The 23,154-nt window shown below is 38.4% G+C and overlaps 1 protein-coding gene across 1 annotated transcript in view; it reads left to right on the top strand.

The window, feature by feature from the left end:
- Positions 1 to 10,596, top strand: part of IARS1 (isoleucyl-tRNA synthetase 1) — a 63,140-nt gene extending 52,544 nt beyond the window's left edge. Inside the window, exons 31-34 of the mRNA XM_079109455.1 lie at positions 3,716 to 3,841; positions 4,550 to 4,693; positions 5,787 to 5,939; positions 10,056 to 10,596. Of these exons, the coding sequence (XP_078965581.1) occupies positions 3,716 to 3,841; positions 4,550 to 4,693; positions 5,787 to 5,939; positions 10,056 to 10,138 (506 nt within the window). The 3' untranslated portion in view covers positions 10,139 to 10,596. The remainder of the gene's footprint in view (positions 1 to 3,715; positions 3,842 to 4,549; positions 4,694 to 5,786; positions 5,940 to 10,055) is intronic.
- The last annotated feature ends 12,558 nt before the right edge of the window (positions 10,597 to 23,154 follow it).

The raw sequence follows: 23,154 nt of genomic DNA, 5'->3' as shown, positions 1-23,154 counted from the left end.
AGCAAAATAGAAGAGAAAGGAACAAATTCATGAACTAGAAGATGGAACAATAGTAATTACCCATTCTGAACAACTGAGTTGGAAAAAATGAACAAATAACAAATGATGAACATTCTTGTCACTGAGTCAGAAGAGAAAGAAGATAGGACTAAAAGGGCACTCAAAGAAATAATGACTGAAAACCTCCTAGTGTGCGAGAAAGTGCCATTTGTGAACCAGGACATGGTCCCTTACCAGACACCAAATCTGTGGGTGTCTTGATCTTGAACACATCAGTCTCCAGAACAATGAGAAATAAATTTCTCTTGTTTTCTAGGCTACCTAACAGATGGTATTTTGTTATAGCAGTCTGAACAGACTAAGACACCTGAGTGAGACATAAACGGATAAACCCAAAAGAATACTTGTCAATACACATCATAATCCCACTTCTGAAAATTTGACCAAATCTCTTGAAAGAAGTGAGAGAAATACCTTACTTACGTTGTTTTCTGATCAGAAAACAGTCCAGAAAGTAAGAGACATTTTTCAGCTGTTGAAAGAAGCATTGCCTATGCAGAGCTCCACAGCTAGCAAACCTCCAGGATGATGAGATGGTGAAGGAAACTGTGTGGCCAGCAAACCATTCCCATGAGAGTAGCTAATGGAGTTTGTTTTTTTGAGGAGGTGGGGTGAAGATCCCAGGGATTGAACCCAGATAACCACTGAACCACATCCCCAGTGCCCCCCACCTTTCGAAATTTTTTTTTTAATTGTTGATGGACCTTTATTTTATTCATTTACTTATATGTGGTGCTGAGGCTCAAACCCAGTGCTTCACACATGCTAGGCAAGTGCTCTGCCTCTGAGCCACAACCCCAGTCCACCCCAGCCCTTTGTATTTTGAGGCAGGGACTCACTGAGTTGCTTAGGACCTCTCTGATTGCTGAGGCTAACTTTGAACTTGTAGTCCTCCTGCCTTAACCTCCAGAACTGCTGGGATTATAGGCATGCACCTCTGTGCCTGGTGCTACTGGAGTTCTTAACACAAAAAAAGGAAAGGACAAAGAGCTAATCCAGGAACTTTAGGAAGGAAGAACAACAGAGTCAGAAAATAGGTTAATTCAACAGATTTCTTTCCTCTTGAATTTTCAAAATTTCCTTTCACGTTTGCAACAAACACTATAAAATTGATTGATGAAGTTCTCAGTGCATATCTGAGAAATGCATTTGGGAAATAAGGAAATGCAAACAGGGAAGAATAAAGGGAGGTAAGGATTCTAAACTGATTGTTGATATCAGTAGACTGTAGTAAATTAGTCTGTTAATATGGTAGATCACATTGATTTTTTTTTTTCTTACCTCTTTCTTCAGTTGTGTTTTTTTTTTTTTTTAATTCTTTTTAGTTATACTTGATGGTAGAATGTATTTTGACATACATACATGGAGCATAACTTCCCATTTTTGTGGTTGTATGTGATGTGGAATTTATAATCCTATAATGTTCTAACCCTAGTAGAAATAACAAGCTTATTGACTAGGAAACCCAGGTGGAATTTAAAGGTTGTGTTATGCATTGTATTTAATGCTGACTCTTGAAGGCATATTCATTTATTGATCCAACATGTATTTATCCAAATACCCAAGTTACATGAAATTGAAAAGTAGTTGTGTTAGTTTCTATACTTTGGAGAAAGTACTTAACTTATGTTAAGTGCTTATTTTCTAAGTCAGTTAAGTAGAGCTCTTTTATAAATTAATTGTACCTCACTATCCAGAGTTAGAAAAACATCACTTATATACAACATATAAAAATAGGCATACATAAACATATAGACAGAAACAGATGTTATAGCTTTTATTCTAAAATGCTAGCCACATGTCAGATACTAAAATATAAAACTCACTAGTTTACAAAATAGCTGTATCAAAGTTGTGTTTGTAGCACATTAGATAAATTAAGGTCATCTGTTCAGATGGCCCAAGTTTTCTACTTGTATTTGTGGAAAAAAATAGGATTTTTTGTTTAAAGATAACATTAAAAGCACTGTCCATAAAAGGGAAAATTCATAAGTTGAACTTCATCAGTATTGAAAAGATTTTCCTTGCAAAAGATACATGAAAAGAATGGAAAACAAGTGGCAGATTGGGAGACTTTTATGAACAACACATCCAACAAAGGACATATCTAAAATGTAGAAGTCTTAACACCCAACAGTAAAAATACAATCCAATTATAAAAAGAGGGAAGGGTATATACCTTTTTGAAGAGAATATGCTGATGATGAAAATTTTAACATCATTAGCTTTTAGGGAAATGCAAATTAACCCCAGTGAGGTTTTACTACACACCTATTAAATTGACTAAAATAAAAGCTATTAGGGATGCAGAGGAACTAGATTTCATGCATTGCTGGGGAAATGTAAAATGGTATGCCACTCTGAGAAAGGGTTTGGCAGTGTCTTATAGAAACTAAGCATGAGCTTTCCATGATGACTCAGCAGTCGCACTGGTACGTATTTATCCGAGTGAACTGAAAATGTGTTTACCAGATAATCTCTTTGTGGATGTAGCCAAACACATAGTAGCCAAAACCAGGATGCTTTTCAGCAGGTAAAATGGTAAAAGTGCCACACATCCATACCACAGAACACTGCTCAGCAGTAAAAAGGAACAACTATTAATTAGCACTGCAACTTATTTTAATCTTTTAGAGATTGATGCTGACTAAAAAAAAGTCTCCAAAATTCTATCCTGTATGATTGTGCTCTTGAAATGGAAACATTAAAAAGAAGACTTATTTGCTAAGAGCTATGGAGCCAATAGAAGAGCATATCAAAAGAAAAACGAGGCCGGGCCTGGTGGTGTGCACCTCTAATCCCAGCGGCTCAGGAGGCTGAGGCTGGAGAATCGAGAGTTCAAAGCCAGCCTCAGCAATGGCAAGGCGCTAAGCAATTCAGTGAGACTCTGTCTCTAAATAAATACACAATAGGGCTGGGAACTTGACTTAGTGGTCAAGTGTCCCTGAGTTCAATCCCAAGCACCAAAAAAAAAAAGGAAACACAAGGATCCTTGTGATGACAGACTGTTGTGCGTCTTAATGGTGGTGATGGGTACAGGATCGACACCAGTATTAAAACCACATAGAACTAAACACACACACACCCCAATCAGTGAAGTGAAACTGAGGAAATCTGAACAGGATTTCAGGAGTGCATCAAGGAGTACATCGTTGTTAATACCCTGATTGTAAAACTGTAGTATTTTTACCTTTGAGAGGTATTTCTGTTATTTCCTGTAACTTCATGAAAATATAATTACCTTAAAGTAAAATGATTAAATAAATCAGTAAATAAATATCTGTAATTGACTTTCTATCTAGGATACATCAACATCAGGGCCACTTAAGGGTATTTTTTTTTTTTAAGATAATGATCAGATAGTATTTTTAACCACTCTGTACCTTGGGCATTTACAAATGACACGAAATGAAAATGGGGGTTATAAATACAAGGGTTCGAACCTAGAAGAAGATGAGAACAACAGAATCTCATCCCTTGACTACTGAGGATTTCCAAAACATGTACTAAGTAGATAGAAAAAGTGTATACTTCAGAAAAAGAGAAAAGAAATATTAGGGCTTAAGCCCCTTATATACCTTGACTTTTCCACTAACTTTAGCACTTTATTTTTAAGTCTTACTTTTCTGAGGATCTTATTTTTGTGGCTTTTTAGGTGGAGTTTTGCTTCTGGAAAATCCAAAAGGCGATAATAGGTTGGACCTTTTAAAGCTAAAGAGTGTTGTTACTAGCATTTTTGGTGTTAAAAATACAGAGCTGTCTGTCTTCCATGGTGAAACAGGTATGTGGAGAAAGAATGGCCGTCCTGTGACACTACCAAACCTCGCTTTTCTTGCCTGGAGTCAGCAGCTCTTCAGCAGGCTGCAGTGTCTCTCTGCCCCTCATTGGGATGCTACTGAAAACCCTGGGCCTATCAGGAGGCCCAGGTCCTAATCCTAATCCTACCCAACTCCCCACATGCTAGATTTCAGGTTTCAGAGACTGCCCTGGGGAGTTGTAACTTTGTTTAACGTAGTGTCTGAATCTTACTAAATCCAGGCACTAGGATACAGTTTTAAAGAATTACCTTTTTTTTGCTGATTTTAAGTATCATTTTTCAAATGTAAGCTTTTCATGGTGAAGTTTGAGATTCTGATATAGGAGGAAATCTTAAGAGAAGCCACATTATAATGGAAAATTTGCTCTGTGTTTTAATTTATATTATTATGCCACTTACTTTTCAATATTAAGATTCCTACTGTATTGGGGACTGGGGGATGTAGCTCAGTAGTAGAATGCTTGCCTAGCATGCACAAGAACCTCAGTTCCATTCCCAGTACATAACAAAAAAAAGATTTTCTACACTTTAGATGTCATTAAAGCCTGGTTTTATAGACAAGGCAATGTCTTTTAATAATCAAATTAAATGGAAAGCATCACTATAAAAAGATAAATAATAATTTAATAGTGAAGTAAGAAAAAGTGAATGACTTCAGATTGTTACTTTTAGAAATACAAAATCAAACCGACTTAATGAGTCTTAGTGGAAAAACACTTTGCGTGACTGCGGGATCCGTTCCCTCTCCTATCAACAGCCCTAGTTCTCTTCTCTGTGAATATATCAACCTGCAGCTCCTGAACGCAGAACCACAAGGTAGGTGCCTCCCCAGGCAGTCAGACTGTGGGGTGTTGGGTGTTAAATTCTCCTGGGTTCAAATCTCTGACTCAAAACAGTGATTTTGAAATGTGGACTCCCCAGCTGCTTCTGGGAGCACAGCAGGATTTTGTTTGTTTTCACTTTTGTTTTTAAAGTGTGTTTATGTAGAAAGGCTTTATCCAACTGGTATGGTCAGAAAATGAAATAAATAGGCTAGGTAAAAATGACAAATAATGAAACAGTTGTTGAAGTCCCAGAATATTTTATTTTGTAATTTTATCTTTTTTTCCCTTGGTGAATGTTCTGAAAGCTTGTATGTCTCCATGCCTTAATCAAGAATCTAGATCGATATCTATTTTTTTCCTGGTATTATGGCACATTTGAAATAAATCACTAGGTCAGTCTTGAAGCAAGACAAGGAACTTTATTTGGGGGCGGCCAAAGGGCAGCAACTAATTCATCTCTGCACACTTCAGCCCCCACCAGGGGTAAAAGCATGTCTTTTATAGCCCAAAACCACAAGCCAAGTAGGTCAAAATAACCTGAGTCAGGGTACATTGCACAAGAATAAAAGATAACATCTTGAGAGAAACTTTATTTTTCTTTATCTTTTTCTTATGTTACGTACTGTCAAACAGAATGTACTGAGCATGAGAAGCAGGATACGGGAGCCACAGGTGCGGGCTTTTGAACGGGAGGGGGCTCTTCTTATACAAAATGGAACCTCAGTGTAATGTGGAGTCTGTTTGGCCAAGACACGTGTCATCTGGCCCACAGCACTGTACGTTAGGATCCTCATTATATACATTTTTACTGAAGTCTTTTGGTTCTTCACATGACTACACATTACTGAATATCTCTTCCCCAAGCTGCTGGCTTTTATATAAGTGAGTTTTTCTTTTCCCCTGTTCTTTCACCTCTGGTGACTGTCTAGGGCTGATTGTATAGACTGTCCAGCTGCTAAACGCCTGCTCTTGTGCCTGCTGCTGACCCTGGAGCCATCAGTGCCACCCATTAGAGCTGCCCACAGTCACTGCCTTGTTAGAGGGTGAGCGCTCAGGAGTTAACCCAGCTTGTTTTCCTTCTGTAGAATGTTTAATGGGAACCGTGGGCACCCTCCTGCTTGAAAACCCACTTGGGCAGAATGGACTCACCCACCAAGGTCTTCTGTATGAGGCAGCCAAGGTGTTTGGCCTTCGGAGCAGGAAGCTAAAGTTGTTTCTGAATGAGACTCAAACGCACGGTGAGGGGTTACAGACCATAAATTTTTTTTCATTGAAAGTTGATATTAATGCCATGAACCATTGATAAATGATGTGTATGAGAGATAGTACTTTTTTTTTTTTTTTTTTGCTATTTCTTTAGAAACTAATTACAATATAATTTTTTAGAAGTAATCATTGGGAAAAAAAAAAGTGATCATTGAAAGGGTAATTACTTTTTGCTCTGAAAATAATTTACAATTACAGGTTTCTAGATAAATTAGCGTATTTTCTGACCTAAAAATTGTTCTTTGCCCCAAGAGTAAAAATTATCACATTGTAAAATACTATCCTGAGGGAAACTTATAACTCTCATTACAGTCACTTACCTCCCTTTTCAGTCTGTGAGGCATCTCACATCCTTTTGTTCCAGGCCACGTAATGTGAAGAACTAGCTTGGCAGGTGGCACCCATTAATGGAGGAAACAAAATCAGGACAACGACTTCCACAGGCTGATGTCCAGCAGCAGCATGTTTTCTCCCCTTATCCTCTTCTGTGGTGTCAGTGTCTGTGACACTTTTGTCAGCTTCTCGTTGACATGGCAGCCCTCTCTGGAGCTCTGTCTTACAGCCCCCTTGTCCGCCCAGCACATCCACTTTACGGTGGGCGCCCCTGAAGTCACTTCCCCAGACAACTCCCCCTGCAGGATCTCTTTTTTTCTGTTCACAGCCAACCTTCTCACCGTCCTTACTCAGAATTCTTTACCCTTCCATCCTCTTACTTACAAAGTTAAGCCAGGACTTAGGGGCTTTTCAAATCAGGGTATAAGTCTTTTAGCACTTGTGCAAAGTTGTCAGGTGACGTGTGTTCCTGAGTGACCTCACGTGCACTCTTTAGTGTTCTCTCCCTGGAACTGTGACGAGACATGTTCAGTACCTGCCACCCTGCCCCTCTCTTATGTGTTCATATTTTCCCTCTGAAGAGAAGGAAATGAGTGCCACAGTCCGGTTGGTTTCAGCTGATTTATTCTTGCTCTTCCCTGATAAGGTATTTTTTTCTTCTGGATTCTTTCAAGATTTTCTCCATTGTCTTTGATTTCTGCAGTTTCACTATATGTCTCAAGTGTATAGATTTTTTGATAGAAGTCATTCTTTGTTTCTGTTATAGTGCTTTGATTTGATTCCCAGCATTTCCTTTTTAAACATTCTTTATTAATTTCCATCTTTCTGCTATGTTACTGATTTGTTTTGCCTATTTTGTTTCTGCCGAAGCTCAATTTTGAGGAGCCCTTCTCTAGTTCCTTGGCGACACCGTTCACCCAGACTGTCTTTCAGCTCAGTTGTTTGGACCACAGAGAGTGTTAAGAAAGTTGAGGCCGTCGTGCCTGGGGCCAGACTCGAGAGAGAGTCTGCCATCAGGTCCCAGAGAGGGCTGAGTGAGTTGTGCTTCCTGTGCTGGCCTCCTGGGCCATCTCACTGAAATATCACTCACTGAGTGGCCTAAAACAGCAGAAGTTTATTCTTCCACAGTTCTGAAGCCTGAAATCAAGGTATCAGTGAAGCTATACTCCCCAAAGTCTTCTGGTGGAAGCTGAAAGCATTCTTTGTAGCCCCATCACTCCAGCCTCCACCTCCTTGGTGACATTGCTTCCTTCCCTTCTATTTCCTCTTTTTTCCAAATAAGGTTACATTCACAGCTTCTGGGAATTTTAGAATGTGGGTAAGTAGTTGGGGAGGCCATTATTAAACACAATGCATTCTCCCCCAACCCCGACCTTTGGTGAAAAGTCTTATTCATATTTACCCCTTAGCTGTGTAGGCCAAGAGATTTTTCTAATCTCACTTTTACAGACTTGAGTGCAAAAAAAATTAAGCCAGTAGAAACCACCATAAAATCCTAATGAACTATAAATCCTTATTTTCTCTTGGGTTCCTCTTTCCATCCCTCTAATGAAAAGTGGCCAACTGTACTTTTAGATTTATTTTCAGTGACTTTCCCTTGTTCCTCCTCTCGCCTAGTTCAGGGTGTTATCATCCATTGAAATCGCCCATCTATCGTCTATATTCTTCCATCAAAATTCTCTTCATGAACATTCCTGCCTTGATGCCATTCCCCACTCGAGAGTCCCCAAGGTCCCCACTGCCTTATGCTTCAGGAACTTTAGCTTGGCACACAAGATCCTTCATGTTCTGGTCCTTGCCTGCCTTTCCAGTTATGTCCTTGAGTCTTTCCCTCTCTGAGGAAGCTGTTTTTACTCTCCCTCCAACACACATGGCTCTTTCACTGGTGCAGTGGTAAGAATCGTCTGCAGGACATGTGACGTCCTGTCATGATAAGCACATTCTTACCTCCTTTTCCTTAGCCCTCGAACCCATCGGTCACCAGGTGCTCCTCAGCACTACGTTTATTTCCGAACTTGAGTTCTTAAGTGTAGAAAGTAGAAGTGATCTAAATGATTGAGATTGTTCAGGGGTAGAATCATGTCTGTATGAATTAAATATTTATAATACTACTGTGATTCATATAACCAGAGATCTTACCTGTATTGTCCTACTACATTGCTTTTCTCTGAGGTTAGCTAGGCAGAAGTTTAGTAGCTAAGAGCATAAGGGTTAAGTGACTCACTCAAGCTTATCACAAAGCTGGGATTTCTTACAGTATAGTACCTCTTTCAGTCCAGTATCTATAGTCTTTTTCATCATAATTTGCCCTTTAAATTTTTTTCATAAAATATTAATGATTTAGCCAATTAGACCACAAAATGCTTAGAATTTAGAAACTCTTCAGTGTCTTCTTGTTTCTTCCCCTAGACTCTAAACATCATCTCCAGATCCTGTCATTATCATTAAGGAAACAGCTTAGATGGTATTTTCACATCCAGGATTGCCTGCTAGGACATCAGCTATTTTTGGAGAAAGCTGTTCTTTCCTTTTTTAAATCAGATCTCACTTTGCCTCAGAGGCAAAATGTGTGACAGTAGGCAAATAACTTATAAAATTTTTCTTTTCCCTTTTTTTCTATAGTTAATATGTTTTAATAAATTACATTTTTATTATACTCTTAGATGCACAAAGGTTTCATCATTGGCCATACTGAGTCCTATATTCTTTGGCATGATCCCTACCAGAATCTTTGGTAACTTCTTGCTTTCTAAGATAGTAACATGTCCTAGGTCTGTCGTGAACCCTGCTTGCCCATGCCTGGAAACAGATGCTCTTCCCAGTATGGAGAGTTTTATTTATGAACCACGCCTGGGCTACCGCTTCTAGGCCTTTTATAAGTTGGTGTGGAAAATACGTGTTTATGAGGGAAAAAAGCATCTTGGGCAGTAATATGCAGTATGGCAGAGTAAGTCACGCTATAAAATGAGGGAGTAGTCCTTTGGATGTTTCCAGTAGTCTGCCCCAAACTTCTCATTCCAACTGCAAGGAGGTAAGGTTCCAACTGTGAACTCAGAGTGAAGAATCTGCATAAGACCACCATCACTTCTGGCATCAACTACAACCTCCAGAGGGGTTGGGGGCATCCTCAATCACCCTCAGGTTTGGTAATTTGCTGAAAGGACTCAGTGAAGTTATTACACCCATGAATTGTTATCAGGGGAAAGATACAAATTAGAACCTGCCAAAGGAAGAGGTTAATGGTAGAATCTTACAGGGGTTCAAATGAAGGTTCCAGGTCCTCTTCTCCCCCTGCAGTAATGATCAGTGTTGCCTCCTTCTCCTGACCATACACAGTATTACCCACCAGGGAAGCTCACCAGAGCTTTGGTGTCAGTTTTTATTGAGGTTTCATTACGTAGGCATGATTGATTCATTGCTCCCACAGCTGAGTGGTTTCTATCACCTGCTACTGTGTGACTCAGTCCCCACCCCGCATCATACAGTTGGTCTTTCTGGTGTGGCCAACTCTACCATGAGTCATTAGCATCAAGTGTTGTGTGTAGCTATGTGCCCACAATGAGTAACAAAGACACTCCTAATAGGAAGTGTCGAGGATTTAAAGGATCCCCTTAGGAGCAGGGACAAAGGTCAGATCTTACTTAGGATGAAGCCAGATTTCTTACTATATAACCCATTAACATTTTTTTAAATGTGTTACTTACCCATAATAGGTAGAATATTGATTTTTAAAAATTTTTTTCTTTCCATTCTAGAAATTACAGAAGACATCCCCATGAAGACTTTGAATATGAAGACTGTGTATGTTTCCGTATTGCCAACAACTGCAGACTTCTAATATTTAATTATCAGTGTGGTTCAGTAAGCCTTTCCCTGACTTGTGTCCATCCCCTATATGTGTATGCACATGGACATGTTGAAGATAATTCCTTCAGGCACATGTCTGATAGGCTGCTTGGGGCCTAAAATTCAAATGGGATTAATTAATTGACTTGAGACCTCACATAATATTCACACTTAACCTTAAATACCTATGCAGTCATGTTAGGGGAAGGTCATATTACCTCAGCACCACAAAGTTTATAGTTTATTTCTCTACTTGATTTTTTCAGTTACAGAAAGTAGAAGTGATTTAAATGGCACAGTATATATACACATGTACATCATTTTAAGGCCTTTTAAAACTGATTGGAGACCTCTTAACGAAATGAAGATGTCATATATTTCTGCTACCTGGATTTTCCTGGGTAATTTGATGGAATATTTTAAATTTCAGTAAATCAAACAAACCCTTGATTTTGTTTGATTTTGACTTTTGATTTGTTTCAGTTAACAAACTTTCTGTCAGATACATTTGTTAGAAGTGATTCATTCTCCTATGATTTAATGAAACTTGACTTGTAATCTTTTAAACATATAAAAACTTAATTGTGACTTCTGTATTAATACAGTGAATTATATACATAATATCACCTGTTCCCAAAACACTGGCTGACAGTTTGAGTCCTCAAAGAAGCAGATGCCAAGACAAAATTAGATGCACAAGTATATATCCACAGAAACATAAATAAAGGATGACAGGAAGAGAGAAGAGGCGTAGGTGAGAGACCTTCATACTACAGTTGTGGGCCCAATAGCTGTAAAGAGAGAAAAGGAAGGGCAAGTAGAAAAGGCCCAGACTGCAGGCAGCTCTGAGATAGTGTAGTCAGGCCAACGCAGAGTCACCAAGGAAGGACTCCTGTCATCAGAGATTAGAATTTAGTGTAAATGGCCAGACTTTGTGCCCCTTGCCTTGCTGAGTTGGTGTCTAGGAGCAGCTGGAGGGATCGCTGCCTTGGCACAAGTGCCTTGGTGGATCCCACAGCACAGCAGCCAGAAGCTGTCAACCAGCTCAGTCCACATCATATTCTTTTGAAGGACGATCTGAATGATACATCTCGATGAGTGCTACAACAAATGCACCCAAACAAACCACAGAGTTGGAGAAATCAGAAGAAACAACAGCCAGAATTTGGGGAACTGGAAAGCAGATAGATAGGCATTAACCAACTTGGTAGACCCAACAAAACCCAATTTTAAATAGGCAACAAAGGGACTGAGAGATATATTTATAGCTCAGAATCCTCAGCCACTTACCTCTGGGACTAAGGATAAAGGCAAGGCATGAAAATAGGGAAGCATGCGTGAATAGTAGGGCTTCTCTCCCTGCCTCCACACTGCTAGACGGCTCTCTACACCCCCACAGTTGGCATGTGGAGTTCCTCTGGAGAGAGCAAGAGTGTATTAGTCAGCTTCTCATCACTATGACCAAAATACCTGATGTAACCTAAAGGAGGAAAAGTTTATTTTAGCTCAGTTTAAGAGGTTTTAGTCCAAGGCAGAAATATTGTGGCAGAAGTGTGTGCCAGAGGAAAGCTACCCAGCTCATAGCAGCTGGAAAGGAGAAAGAGGAAGGGCCAGAGATAAGAGGAACCCTTCCAGGGCCTGGCCCCAACACTGCCCCACGTAATCCATTCAGCTATCAGTGGATTAATCCACTGACGAGATCAGAGCCCTCACGATTCAGTCACCCCCCAGAAACCCACCTCTGGACATTGCTGCACTGGGAACCAAGTTTTCAACACACGAGACCTTGGGAGACATTCCAAATCCAAACCATAACACACAGTGAACCTGGATGGTGGAAATTAGAAGACAGGGGTATTTTGCAAGTTTGGAAGATTCCCCAAACCAATCCTCAGGTTAGATAATTTCCTAGAAGGATTCAGATCTAACTGAAAGCAGCTGTGTTCATGGTCATAATAATTACCTGACAAACAACTTAAAGGAGGAAGATTTACTTTGACTCACTGTTTCAGAGCTTTTGGGACCATGGTCAACTGGTTCCAAAGCAGGAACATCTCGCAGAAGGGCCAAGTTAAATTTAAGCAAAGGAGGAGATGCAAAGGGCAGAATTTAGGAGAAGTACCAAGCATTTCTGTTGACCTATTCCCAGGGTCAGAATACATGACTGGCTTCAATGTGTGTCTGTACAAAAGGTAATGTTAATCAGAGAAGTTCACCCAAGCTTTAGAATACAGAGTCGTTATGGGGGCTTTATCAACTACACCTGATTGATTGTCCACACTGAGACATACCTCAGTCTCTAGGTCAGCTGATACTCCATGATCCAAAGCCTCTGCCTTGAATCATTTCTGATGTAATTACACCCTACACTCCACCCTCTCCTCAAACTATCCAATATGACCCAGATCCCCAGGCAAAAACAAGCCTTCTAGCATAACATTCCAAAGATAAGGCCACATTGCTTTCTATACTGTACTGCAATGGGAACAAGATTTATGTGGCTTTATATATACTGCCCACTAAAATAAGAAAATTATAAAAATACTGACAGCAAGGATTAGCCAGTTGCTCACTGACCAACCTACAATTAAGTTGAAATTGTCGATGACTGCCATTATTCTTATTTCAGTGTTGTAGGTCCTGGGTTAGCTTTCTGTTACTATAAAAATACTTGAGATAATCAACTTATAAAGAGGAAAGTTTTATTTTGGTTCACAACTTTGGCAGTTTCCATTCATTCTTGGTTGGACTTTTGGGCCTGTGGCAAGGCTACACATCATGGCAGGAAATGCATGGTGGAGCAAATCCTTTTCCTTTTTAGTTACCTCTTGACTGGGAGATAGGAAAAGGAAGAGGCTGGGGGTCCCACAGTCCCCCTTCAAAGGCACATCCCCAGTGACCAGAAGACTGCCCCCTGGGCCTCACCTCTTGATGTTTCCACCACTTCCCAGTAGTGCTAAGCCTTTAACACATGGCTCTGCAGGTACCCTTTAGGATCCAAACAACAGCAACCCCAATTCTTATTAATGAGACTCCCTCTAAAATGACCAGACTTCTAATGAAATCTTCTATTATGAAAGAAAGGTCAAATGAATGTCAATGAGAAGAAAATTACCCCTGCCAACTTTTAGATATGAAAGGTAAGATTTTACATCTATAAAATAAAAACAGATGCTACAAAACATGGAAATCTCAGAGAAGATATTCCCTTTGACTTAAAATATAATAGCAGAAATAAAAAAACCTAGCAGAATCATTGGAAAATGATACTAAGAAAATTTTCCAATGCTAGAATGATTGAAGATGGAAAGTAGGAGAGAAGAGAAAGTATTCAGTCCAGGAGGTCCAATATCCAAATTATAGGAACTCCAGAAAGAAGGAAGAATTTCTTAAGTCAGGAAATCATAAATAATGTAAAATTTCACTAGATGTAAAAGACAAGTAACCAAATGGTAAGGTATCTTCAAGTGCCTAGCACACTGCATAAAAATATATTCCAAGGCATATAGCTGGAATTTCAGAACATAAAGAAGGAAAGATAAAACAGGATATATATGAAAGAATACTTAGTAAGGATTTGGTTTCTCAACAGCAACATAGAAAACAAGAAGAGAACCTTTCTATTCTAAGTTGTTAGCTAAACTTCTACCTCACCACAATAGCAAATAATATAAAGGTAGAACAGTGACTTTGAGATGTGGGCTGGGTCTTGTGGGCTACTACCTCCCATGTACTCAGGGAGCTGTTCCTAATACCTCCCATATACTCAGGGAGCTGTTCCTAATACCTCCCATGTACTCAGGGAGTTGTTCCTAATACCTCCCATGTACTCAGAGCTTTTCCTAATACCACTTAAAGGAACCAGAGTTCTTTGACTGATTCTAAAGCTGGAGTTGGGGTATATACAAGATGAGCCTGGAGCATCTTGTAGTGCCAGAAAATAAGGAAGTACTCAAAAACAATGGTGTGTAAAGTGAACTCACCAAGAGTAGGAAGACCCCGACTTCCTATCTTCTGTGGAGATAATGACTTAAAGATTTATGCACCAAATTGACTTTGAGAATTCCAGAGGTTGCAGGATCCCAGGTAAACACAAAACCATGAACTAATTTGAAGCAGGTAACAAAATCCATTGCATTTGCCCACTACCACTGCTCCCAGTACAAACTACAGTGCCACACAATCTAGGTAAGACTTCCAGCTTGCAGCTTCCCTCTCAGAAGGGAAAGGGTAAAGTAGAGCATATGAACAATGTTCTCGTAGTGAGTCTGCCCAAAGGACTGACTTTTGTAGCTTGGCAGGAAGAGTGTGCTATTTTGGTTGCCTTGGATGTGTCAGCTGCAGTCATGTTGCAGCACCACAAAGAGACACAGGGGGAGCAAGTTATGACTTTATTAAAATGGTAGTTTTCTTTATCTGGGAATTTACACACTTAAGTCCAGAGGGCAGTAGAAAAGGTTTGAAAGGCCCTAAGAAATCTCTAACTGGGCTAGATGAAGGTATTGCACTATACAAAGCCAATCTGTAAAGACTGGAAGAGGTGGCAGTTTTTTCACAAGCTCAGATCTCAGCAAAAGATCACAAGGTATACAATGAAATAGGAAAACATGATCCAATCAAGGAACAAAATTAATCTCTAGAAACCAACCCTTAAGAAATGGAGATCTTGGCTGGGGATATAGCTCAGTTGGTACAGTGCTTGCTTCACAAGACAAGGCCCTGGGTTCAATCCCCCACACCAAAAAAGAAAAAGAAAGAAAGAAATGGAGATCTGTGGATTACCTGACAAAGAATTCAAAACAGCCATGTTAAAGATGCTTAATGAGCTAAAGTACACGTAAATTAAATTTGTAAACAGTGCATGCATGAACAAAATGAATATATCAGCAAAGAGAAACTATAAAAAGGAACAAACAATTCTAGAAATGAATATAGTAACTGAATTGAAAAACAAATTCAGCAACAGACTTGGTCAAGGAGAAGAAACAGCAAACTGAAGATAAGTCATTTGAAATTATTGAAGGAGAGGAGTGATGAGGGAAAAAAAAGTAAAGGGGGAACAGAGCTTAAGGAACTTTAACCTCATACCTAAGACAATGTAGGAAAAGAAAACAGACCAACACCCATGAGTACTGAGCCAAAAATCCTCAACGAAACACCAGAAAACAAAATTTGGCAACATATTATACAAGGATTATACACCATAACTAAGTGGGATTTATTTCTGGAAAGCAAAAATGTTTCAGCACATGAAAATCAATCCTGTGATACACCACACTAACCACATAACCATCTCAATAGCTGCAGAAAACATTTCACAAAATCCAAATTTTCATGGCACAAACAATAAATTGGGAATACGAGGAAAATCCTTCAAAATGATAAAGGCCATATATGAAAAGTCACAGCTAAAATCATACTCAACAGTAAGAATATGAAATCTTTTCTTCTAAGTTTTTGGAACAACAAAAAACAAACATTGATCACTTTTCCCCCTTTCACAAAAGGAAAAGATTGGACCCTGGGCCATTCTACCACTGAGCTACATCCCCAGCCCTTTTTATTTTTATTTAAAATGCTTTCATTAAGTAGCCCAAGTTTGCTTCAAACTTATGATCCTCCTGCTTCAGCCTCCCAAGTAGCCACCATACTTGACCATCTTACCAACTTATATTCAACATAGTTCTAGAAGTTCTAACCAGAGCAATTATGCAAGAAGAAACAAAAGACATCCAGATGGTAAAGGAAGAAATAAAGTGATCTTTGTTTGCAGATGACATTGTTTGTTTGTTTCAGTAGTGGGGATAGAACCCAGGGCCTCACACATTGTGAGGTTTTTGTTCTGCCACTGAGCTGCATTCTCAGCCCTTTTTAGAGAAAGAGTCTCACTAAGTTGACCAAACTGTCCTTGAACTTGTGATCCTCTTGCCTCAGCCTCCTGAGTATCTGGAATTACAGGTTTGCACCAGCATGCCCATTTGGAACTGACATAATCTTACAGGTAGAAAGCCCTAAAAATAATGCCCCCCCTCAAAAAAAAAAAACAAAACTGTTAAAACTAATAAATTCAGCAAAGTCGAAGGATTCAAAATCAACATACAAAAATCAGTTGCATTTCTATACACTGACAATGAAAAACCCAAAAAAGAGATTAAGAAAATAATTCTATTTGTAATAGCATCAAAAAGAATAAAATACTTAGGAATAAACAATCAAGAAAACAGAAGACTTTCTATACTAAAAACTACAAAAAATTTGCTGAAAGTTAGCAAATAAGACAAATAAATGAAAAGACACCCCATGTCTGTGGTTAGGAAGACAGTATTGTTAAAATATCCATACTGTACAAAGTGATCTACAGAGTCAGTGCGATCCCTATCAAAATAATTGTAAAAAATAATAATTGCATTTTTTTACAGAACAGAAAATTCTAAAATTCTTAGGGAATTTCAAGGAACTCTGCCTTATCACAACAGTCTTGGAAAAAATAATAAAACTGGAGGACTCACACTTTCAGATTTCAGTACATATTACAAAACTATGATAATCAAGCAGTGTGGTCCCACATCTATTAGAATGAATCTCTATACCCACTGAACAAGGATTACCAGTTTCCCCTCCTTGTAGCCCTTAGTAGTAATCTTTCTACTTTCTGTTTCTATGCGTTGGAATACTATAGATACTTCATGTAAGTGGAATCATACAATATTTGTCATTTCTTGACTGGCTTATTAGCATAATGTCCTCATGGTTCATCCATGATGTAGCACACAACAGGATTTCCTTCCTTCTTAGTAAGGATGAATTATATTCCATTATATGTACCACATGTTCTTCATCCACTTATTTGATAATAGATATTTGGGTGCTTTCACCTCTGGGGTATGAGTAATGTTGCAGTGAGCATGGATGTGCAAATACCTCTTCATAAGACTGCTTTTAATTCTTTGCATATAGATCCAGAACTGAGCTAGCTGGATCATAAGATAATTCCATTTTTAGTGTTTTGAGGAACAACTATGCTATTTGTCATAGCAGCTGCTGTACTTGCTGTGCTGATTGGTTCAGGGGCTTATATACATGTGCATATTTGTCTCTTTTCCCTTGATTTTTAGCATTTTTTAATGTAGTTATTTCTCCTTGCCTTGCCTTTTGAGGGTTAGCATTTTCGATTCATGTGTTTTGATTTTGTTTTATATTGTTTTCATTTGTTTGTTTCTCTTATTTCTTCTTCTCTCTTTTCTTCTCTTAGCCAAATTTAAATATTCTGTCTTCCTCTCTCCCATTACTTTGTTTTTCCTATTTTTCTCCTCCTTTCTTATAACCAGCCCCTCTACATCTCTTCTGCATTCTCCGTTCACATTTTGAAATTGTAAGCTCTTTTCTACCTTCCCAGCACATTTTCTTTTCTCTTAATTAACTTTTTAAACTGTCTTTTAGAACTAATTGCCTTGTATAACTCCTGTCTCCATCATGAAAGCCGATGCAGTTATTACTGCCATGACATAGTTGCCATTTACTCTAAAGCCACATCTAGTTCATAGTTATTATTTTTACTGTTGACAATTGCTGACCCCACCATTCCTGTTTTTTTTGGTAATTAATGTTGTGGATGTCATAGTAGGACCTGGGTACTTATTTTAACTCTGCATATTGTTTGCATTGGTTGTTGCTGCTTTGTTTTGCTCTATTTTGAGTGGTGCTGGGAACCTACAGAGACACTAAAAGTTCACAGGGGTCAGAGGAAGGAACCATTTTGCAGCAATGGGGTCTGCAGCTGAGGGAGCCAAGTCCTGGAGAACCCGAAGCTGGCCCAAAAAACAGGTCTGGCAAACCCATGCTGCACAACAGAGTGTGCCTACGTGATCAGGAGAAAAGCAAATGCAGAGAGAGGTTTACAAAGGGGACAAATGGTTGTGGAAACCCACCTGGCTCTCCCCCTCCCCCTCCAATCCATCTGCTTGCAGTACTGGCTGGGAAAGATGCTCCTGGCCAGGGATTCAAAAGGGCAGGGGCAGGAGAGATTGAGTTTGGAGACTGAGCCCAAGACCAGGAAACATGCGGTCCTCAAGCATTGTACTGGACTAAGAATTGGCTCTTACACTACATGAGTGGAACCCAAGATCCCTGGGGTGCAGTCTTTCAGCATGGACCAACAATTGCTGGGTCCTGGAGGTACACTGATTTAAAATCTCTGGACCAATAGGCATTCAGCAAAGAGCATAGAGCCTACCTACACATAAACCCCATCCAAAGGAATTTGGCCTCGAGGATAAACCCTCTCACCCTTGCAACCCCAGCCTTCCTGAGGGTGGAACTAGCATCAGACAGCCCCACCTAACTGCTGAGAAGGGAAGCTGAGAATCTTTTGATCTCCAATGGAAACAATGCTTTAACTTTTCATTGAGATCTCTCTCACTCTCTCATTTCTGTCATTTTTGAAACCAGTTATTTTTCATGGATCAGTTTATTGAATATGTTTGATTAGTATATTTCAGTATTGTTCTGTATTCTTTCATTTTTACTTTTCTATTTTTAATTTTTTCTATTTTTACTTTATTTATGTTTTTATCTCACTTATCTCTTTCCCTTGATACTCTTTCTCTCTTTTCTCCTGGTAACAGCCAACCTCTATTGTTCCCTCTTCACTCTTCCTTTAATTTTTTACTTCTGTCTTCTCTCCTCCTCCTGCATGATCACATCCTACACCACTTCTGTTCTCTCCTTGTCCACCATTCAGAATTGTAAACCCTTCTGCAAACTTACTGTTTTTGTTGAAGGCAGTAATTAAATATATCATTTCAGTTTATTGTGACAAAATTGTGGCTGTCTTAGCATGAGCTATTTGGTTTAATGCTGTATATTTTTTGGATTAGTTGCTAATATTATTTGTCTCCCCCTTAATGGTGAGGTACTGGAAACTTTCAGGGACACTATAAGTCTACAGGGTAGAAACTGTACTCTCTCAAATCCATACTGTTAGATGGGTAGACACACAAGCAACATGAAAAAACAAGGGAACAAATCACCTCAACCTACTAAGATGTTCCAATAACAGAATCCATTGACACCACAGTGGAAAAAATGACAGAAGGGGTTTAGAATGTAGATAGCTAAACTGATTCACGAGGTAAAGGATGACGTAAGAAGTGAAATCAGAGAGAAAATACAGGAATTCAAAAATCACTTCAATAAAGAGATAGAGATTCTGAAAAGAAATCAAGCAGAAATCCTTGAAATTAAGGAATCAATAAACCAAATTAAAAATTCATCGGGGGTGCCAGAAGTTGTGGCTCAGTGGTGGAGCACTTGCATAGCATGTGTGAAGCACTGGGTTCAGTTCTCAGCACCACATATAAATAAATGAATAAAATAAACACCCATCAACACCTAAAGAAAATTTTTTAAAGTCAATGGAAAGCATGACCAACAAACTGCACCACTTGGAAGACAGAATTTCAGGCAATGAAGACAAAAATATATAATCTTTAAAATAAAGTTCACCATGGAGAAAAGATGTTATGGGACCATGATCAGAACTTCCAAGAAATATGGGATAGCATGAAAAGATCAAGTTTAAAATTTATCAGGATAGATGAAAGTGCATAGATACAAACCAAAGGAATGCACAATCTTTTAAATAAAATAATATCAGAAAAATTTCCAAACCTAAAGTATGAAAATCAAATATGAGAGGCATACAGGACCCCAAATATACAAAATAACAACAGAGCTCAGCAAGGCACACTATTATGAAAATACATACAGAAAAAGGATAGAATTTTAAAGGGTGCCAGAGGAAAACATCAGATTGTGTTTAAAGGGAAACCAATTTTTACCTCAGTTGATTTCTCAACTGAGACCCTCAAAGCTAGGATGTCTTGGGATAATATATTCTGAGCTCTGAAAGTAAATGGATGCCAACCAAGAATTCTACACCCAGAAAAATTAAGATTCAGAATTGAGGATGAAATAAAATCCTTCCATAATAAACAGAAGTTAAAAGAGTTCATACCTAGAAAGCCTGTACTACAAAATATACTGAACAAAATATTTCATGAAGAAGAAATGAAAAATAAAAATGAAAACCAGGAAAGGGAGGAACTGCACTAGAAGAATAGTCAATCAAAGGAAAAGCTAATTCAAATTAAAAACCAGAAATAAATCAAAATGTCTTGGAATAAAAATCATATCTCAATAATAACTTTGAATGTAAATGTTCTACACTCATCAATCAAAAGACATAGACTGGCAGATTGGATCAAAAAATAAGACCCAACAATATGCTGTCTCCAAGAGACTCACCTCATAGGCAAAGATATCCACTGATTGAAGGTGAAAGAATGGGAATAAACATATCATTCATATGGATCTTGTAAAACAAGCAGGGATTTCTATCCTCGTATCAGATAAAGTGGACTTCAAGCCAAAGTTAATCAGAATGGACAAAGAAGGACATTTCATACTGCTAAGGGAATTACACATCAATAAGACATAACAATTGTAAATATTTATGCCCCAAACAATGGAGCATCTACATACATCAAACAAACCCTTCTCAATTTCCAGAATCAAATAGACCACAACACAATAATACTAGATAACTTTAACACACATCTCTCACCAAACAAAACAAACAAAAACAGAACTCAGTACGGCAACCATCAAAAATGCAAATAATAATTAATGCTAGAGAGGCTGTGGAAGAATAAGAACGCTTTAACACTGTTGGTAACATTGTCAATTAGTACAGCCACTATGGAAACAGTATGGAGGTCCTCAAAACACTAAGTATGGATCCACCACATGACCCAGCTATACCACACCTTGGCATGTATCCTGAAGAATTAAAGTCATTTTACTACAGTGATACATGTATGCTCAGGTTTTTAGCAGTATCGTTCACAATAGCCAAGCTGTGGAACCAGCCTAGGTGTCCGTCAATAGATGAATGGATAAAGAAAATGTGGTAGAGATACACAATGGAGTTTTATTCAGTCATAAAGAAAAATGAAATTATGTCATTTTCAGGAAGATGGATAGAATTAGAGACCATCATGTTAAGCAAAATAAGTCAAATTCAGAAGGTCAAGGGTCGTATGTTTTCTCTCATATGTAAAAGAGCAGAAAAAGGAAAAGTGGGGATGGATCTCATAAAAATCAAAGAGAGATCAATAGAGGAAAGGGACCAGGGGGTGTGAGGCAGGAGGGAGGGCAGAGTGCTGGGGAGTGATACTGGCCAAATGATATTGTTATATTGTATTCTTGTATGTAGCAATAAATCCCATCATTATGTACGACTATAGTGTATGAATAAAAAATGTGGAGGAAAAAAGACCTACCTGAAAGACCTCCCATTGGCCAAAGATTGAATGATTTGAGTTGTTGAATTACAATACAAAGCACAAAATAATTTTCATGAGTCTATACTATTCAATATAAATTATCAGATAAGTGACAGATTACTCTGTAAATAAATTGCAAGTGATTTATGTAAGGTACTCCTCAAAGTAGTGAACCATATTTTCCTACCCCTTTAGAGTGGGCTGCATTTGCTTCTGAAAATTAGAGAATGGGAGGGGGATATATTAATCAGCTTTGTGTCACTCCAAGTATCCATGGCAATTAACTTATAAAGAGAAAATGCTTATTTTGACTTATATTTCTGGAGTTTCCAATCCAAGATCAGATGGTCCCAGGCTTTGGACCTCAAGCAAGGGTGGCACCTCATGGCAGGAGTGTGTCATGGAGTAAACCATTTATATCATGAGCAAGAAAGCAGAGAGAGACTAGAAGGGGCCTGGGTCCCACAATCTTCTTCAAGCACATTTGCCCCTGATATGATATAATCAGAGTGGCACTTCACCTTTGTGGTCTTCCCAAGAACACATAACCCCAATCTAACCATGAGGAAAACAACACATAAATCCAAATTGAGAGACATCTTACAAAGTACCTAACTCAAAATTGTAAAGGCCATTAAAAACAAGGACTGGCTCAGAAACTGTCATAAATCAGAAAAGGGAAGAAGACATAAAAACTGAATATAATGTGGCATCAGGAATGTGATCAGGAATGGGACATTAGATGGAAATTCATGAGACATGAATAATGCCACAGTTTGAAAACATTTTATCAATGCTGTTTCATTACTTGTGAAAAATGTACTATCATAATGGAAAATGTCAATATTGGGGTATCATCTTTGCATCTTTTCTATAAATCTGAAGCTATTATAAAATTAAGTTTATTTTTAATAAATGGAAAAAAATTGAAATTAGGACTCTGTAATGGTATCCAAAAGTATAGCATACTCAGAGATAAATTTGACCAAGAATTCATAATACCTTTACATAAAAATTACTAAATATTGGTTATGGATAAGACACAATAAAGAAAACCTGTATAAATGGAAGAGGTCTATCATATGTTTTTGTTAATCTGTTCAGGCTGCCATAACAATACCACAGACTGGGTTGCTGAAACAATAAAATTCATTTTCTCACATTTCCAAAGGCCGAAGTTCAAGAAGAAGGTGTTAGCAGGTTCAGTTCTCCTGCCTCTGTCCTTGATATTACCAGATGTCATCTCATGATATCCTCACATGGCCTTTTCTCTGTACGTGTGCAGCTCTGTGGTCTCTTTTATTAGAAGAACACAAGTCCTGAGGGATTAGGGCCCTCATTTAACATTAAATACCCCTTGATAGACCCTATTCCAAATACAATCACACTGGGGTTAAGGCTTCAATATATGAATTTTGGCAAACACAATTCAGTCCAGAATAATTTGTAGGGAGATCCAATATTGTTAAGCTGAAATTTTCTCCAAAGAGATCTATAGATTCAGAATATTTCCAGTCAAAATCTTAGAAGGGTTTCATTTACAGAAATTGATCAGCAAATAATAAATGTTACCTGAGTAAGAAAATATTCAGAAAAACCAATCTGATTACATAATTTGATTTTAGGACCTATAAAACTACAATTTTAACTATGGAACTGGCAT

The sequence above is a fragment of the Sciurus vulgaris genome (genome assembly GCF_902686455.1).
Source record: "Sciurus vulgaris genome assembly, chromosome: 13".
In the NCBI taxonomy this organism is placed as follows: Eukaryota; Metazoa; Chordata; class Mammalia; order Rodentia; family Sciuridae; genus Sciurus; species Sciurus vulgaris.
Note: the sequence above shows the minus strand (reverse complement) of the source record. Positions and strands in the feature narration are given on the sequence as shown.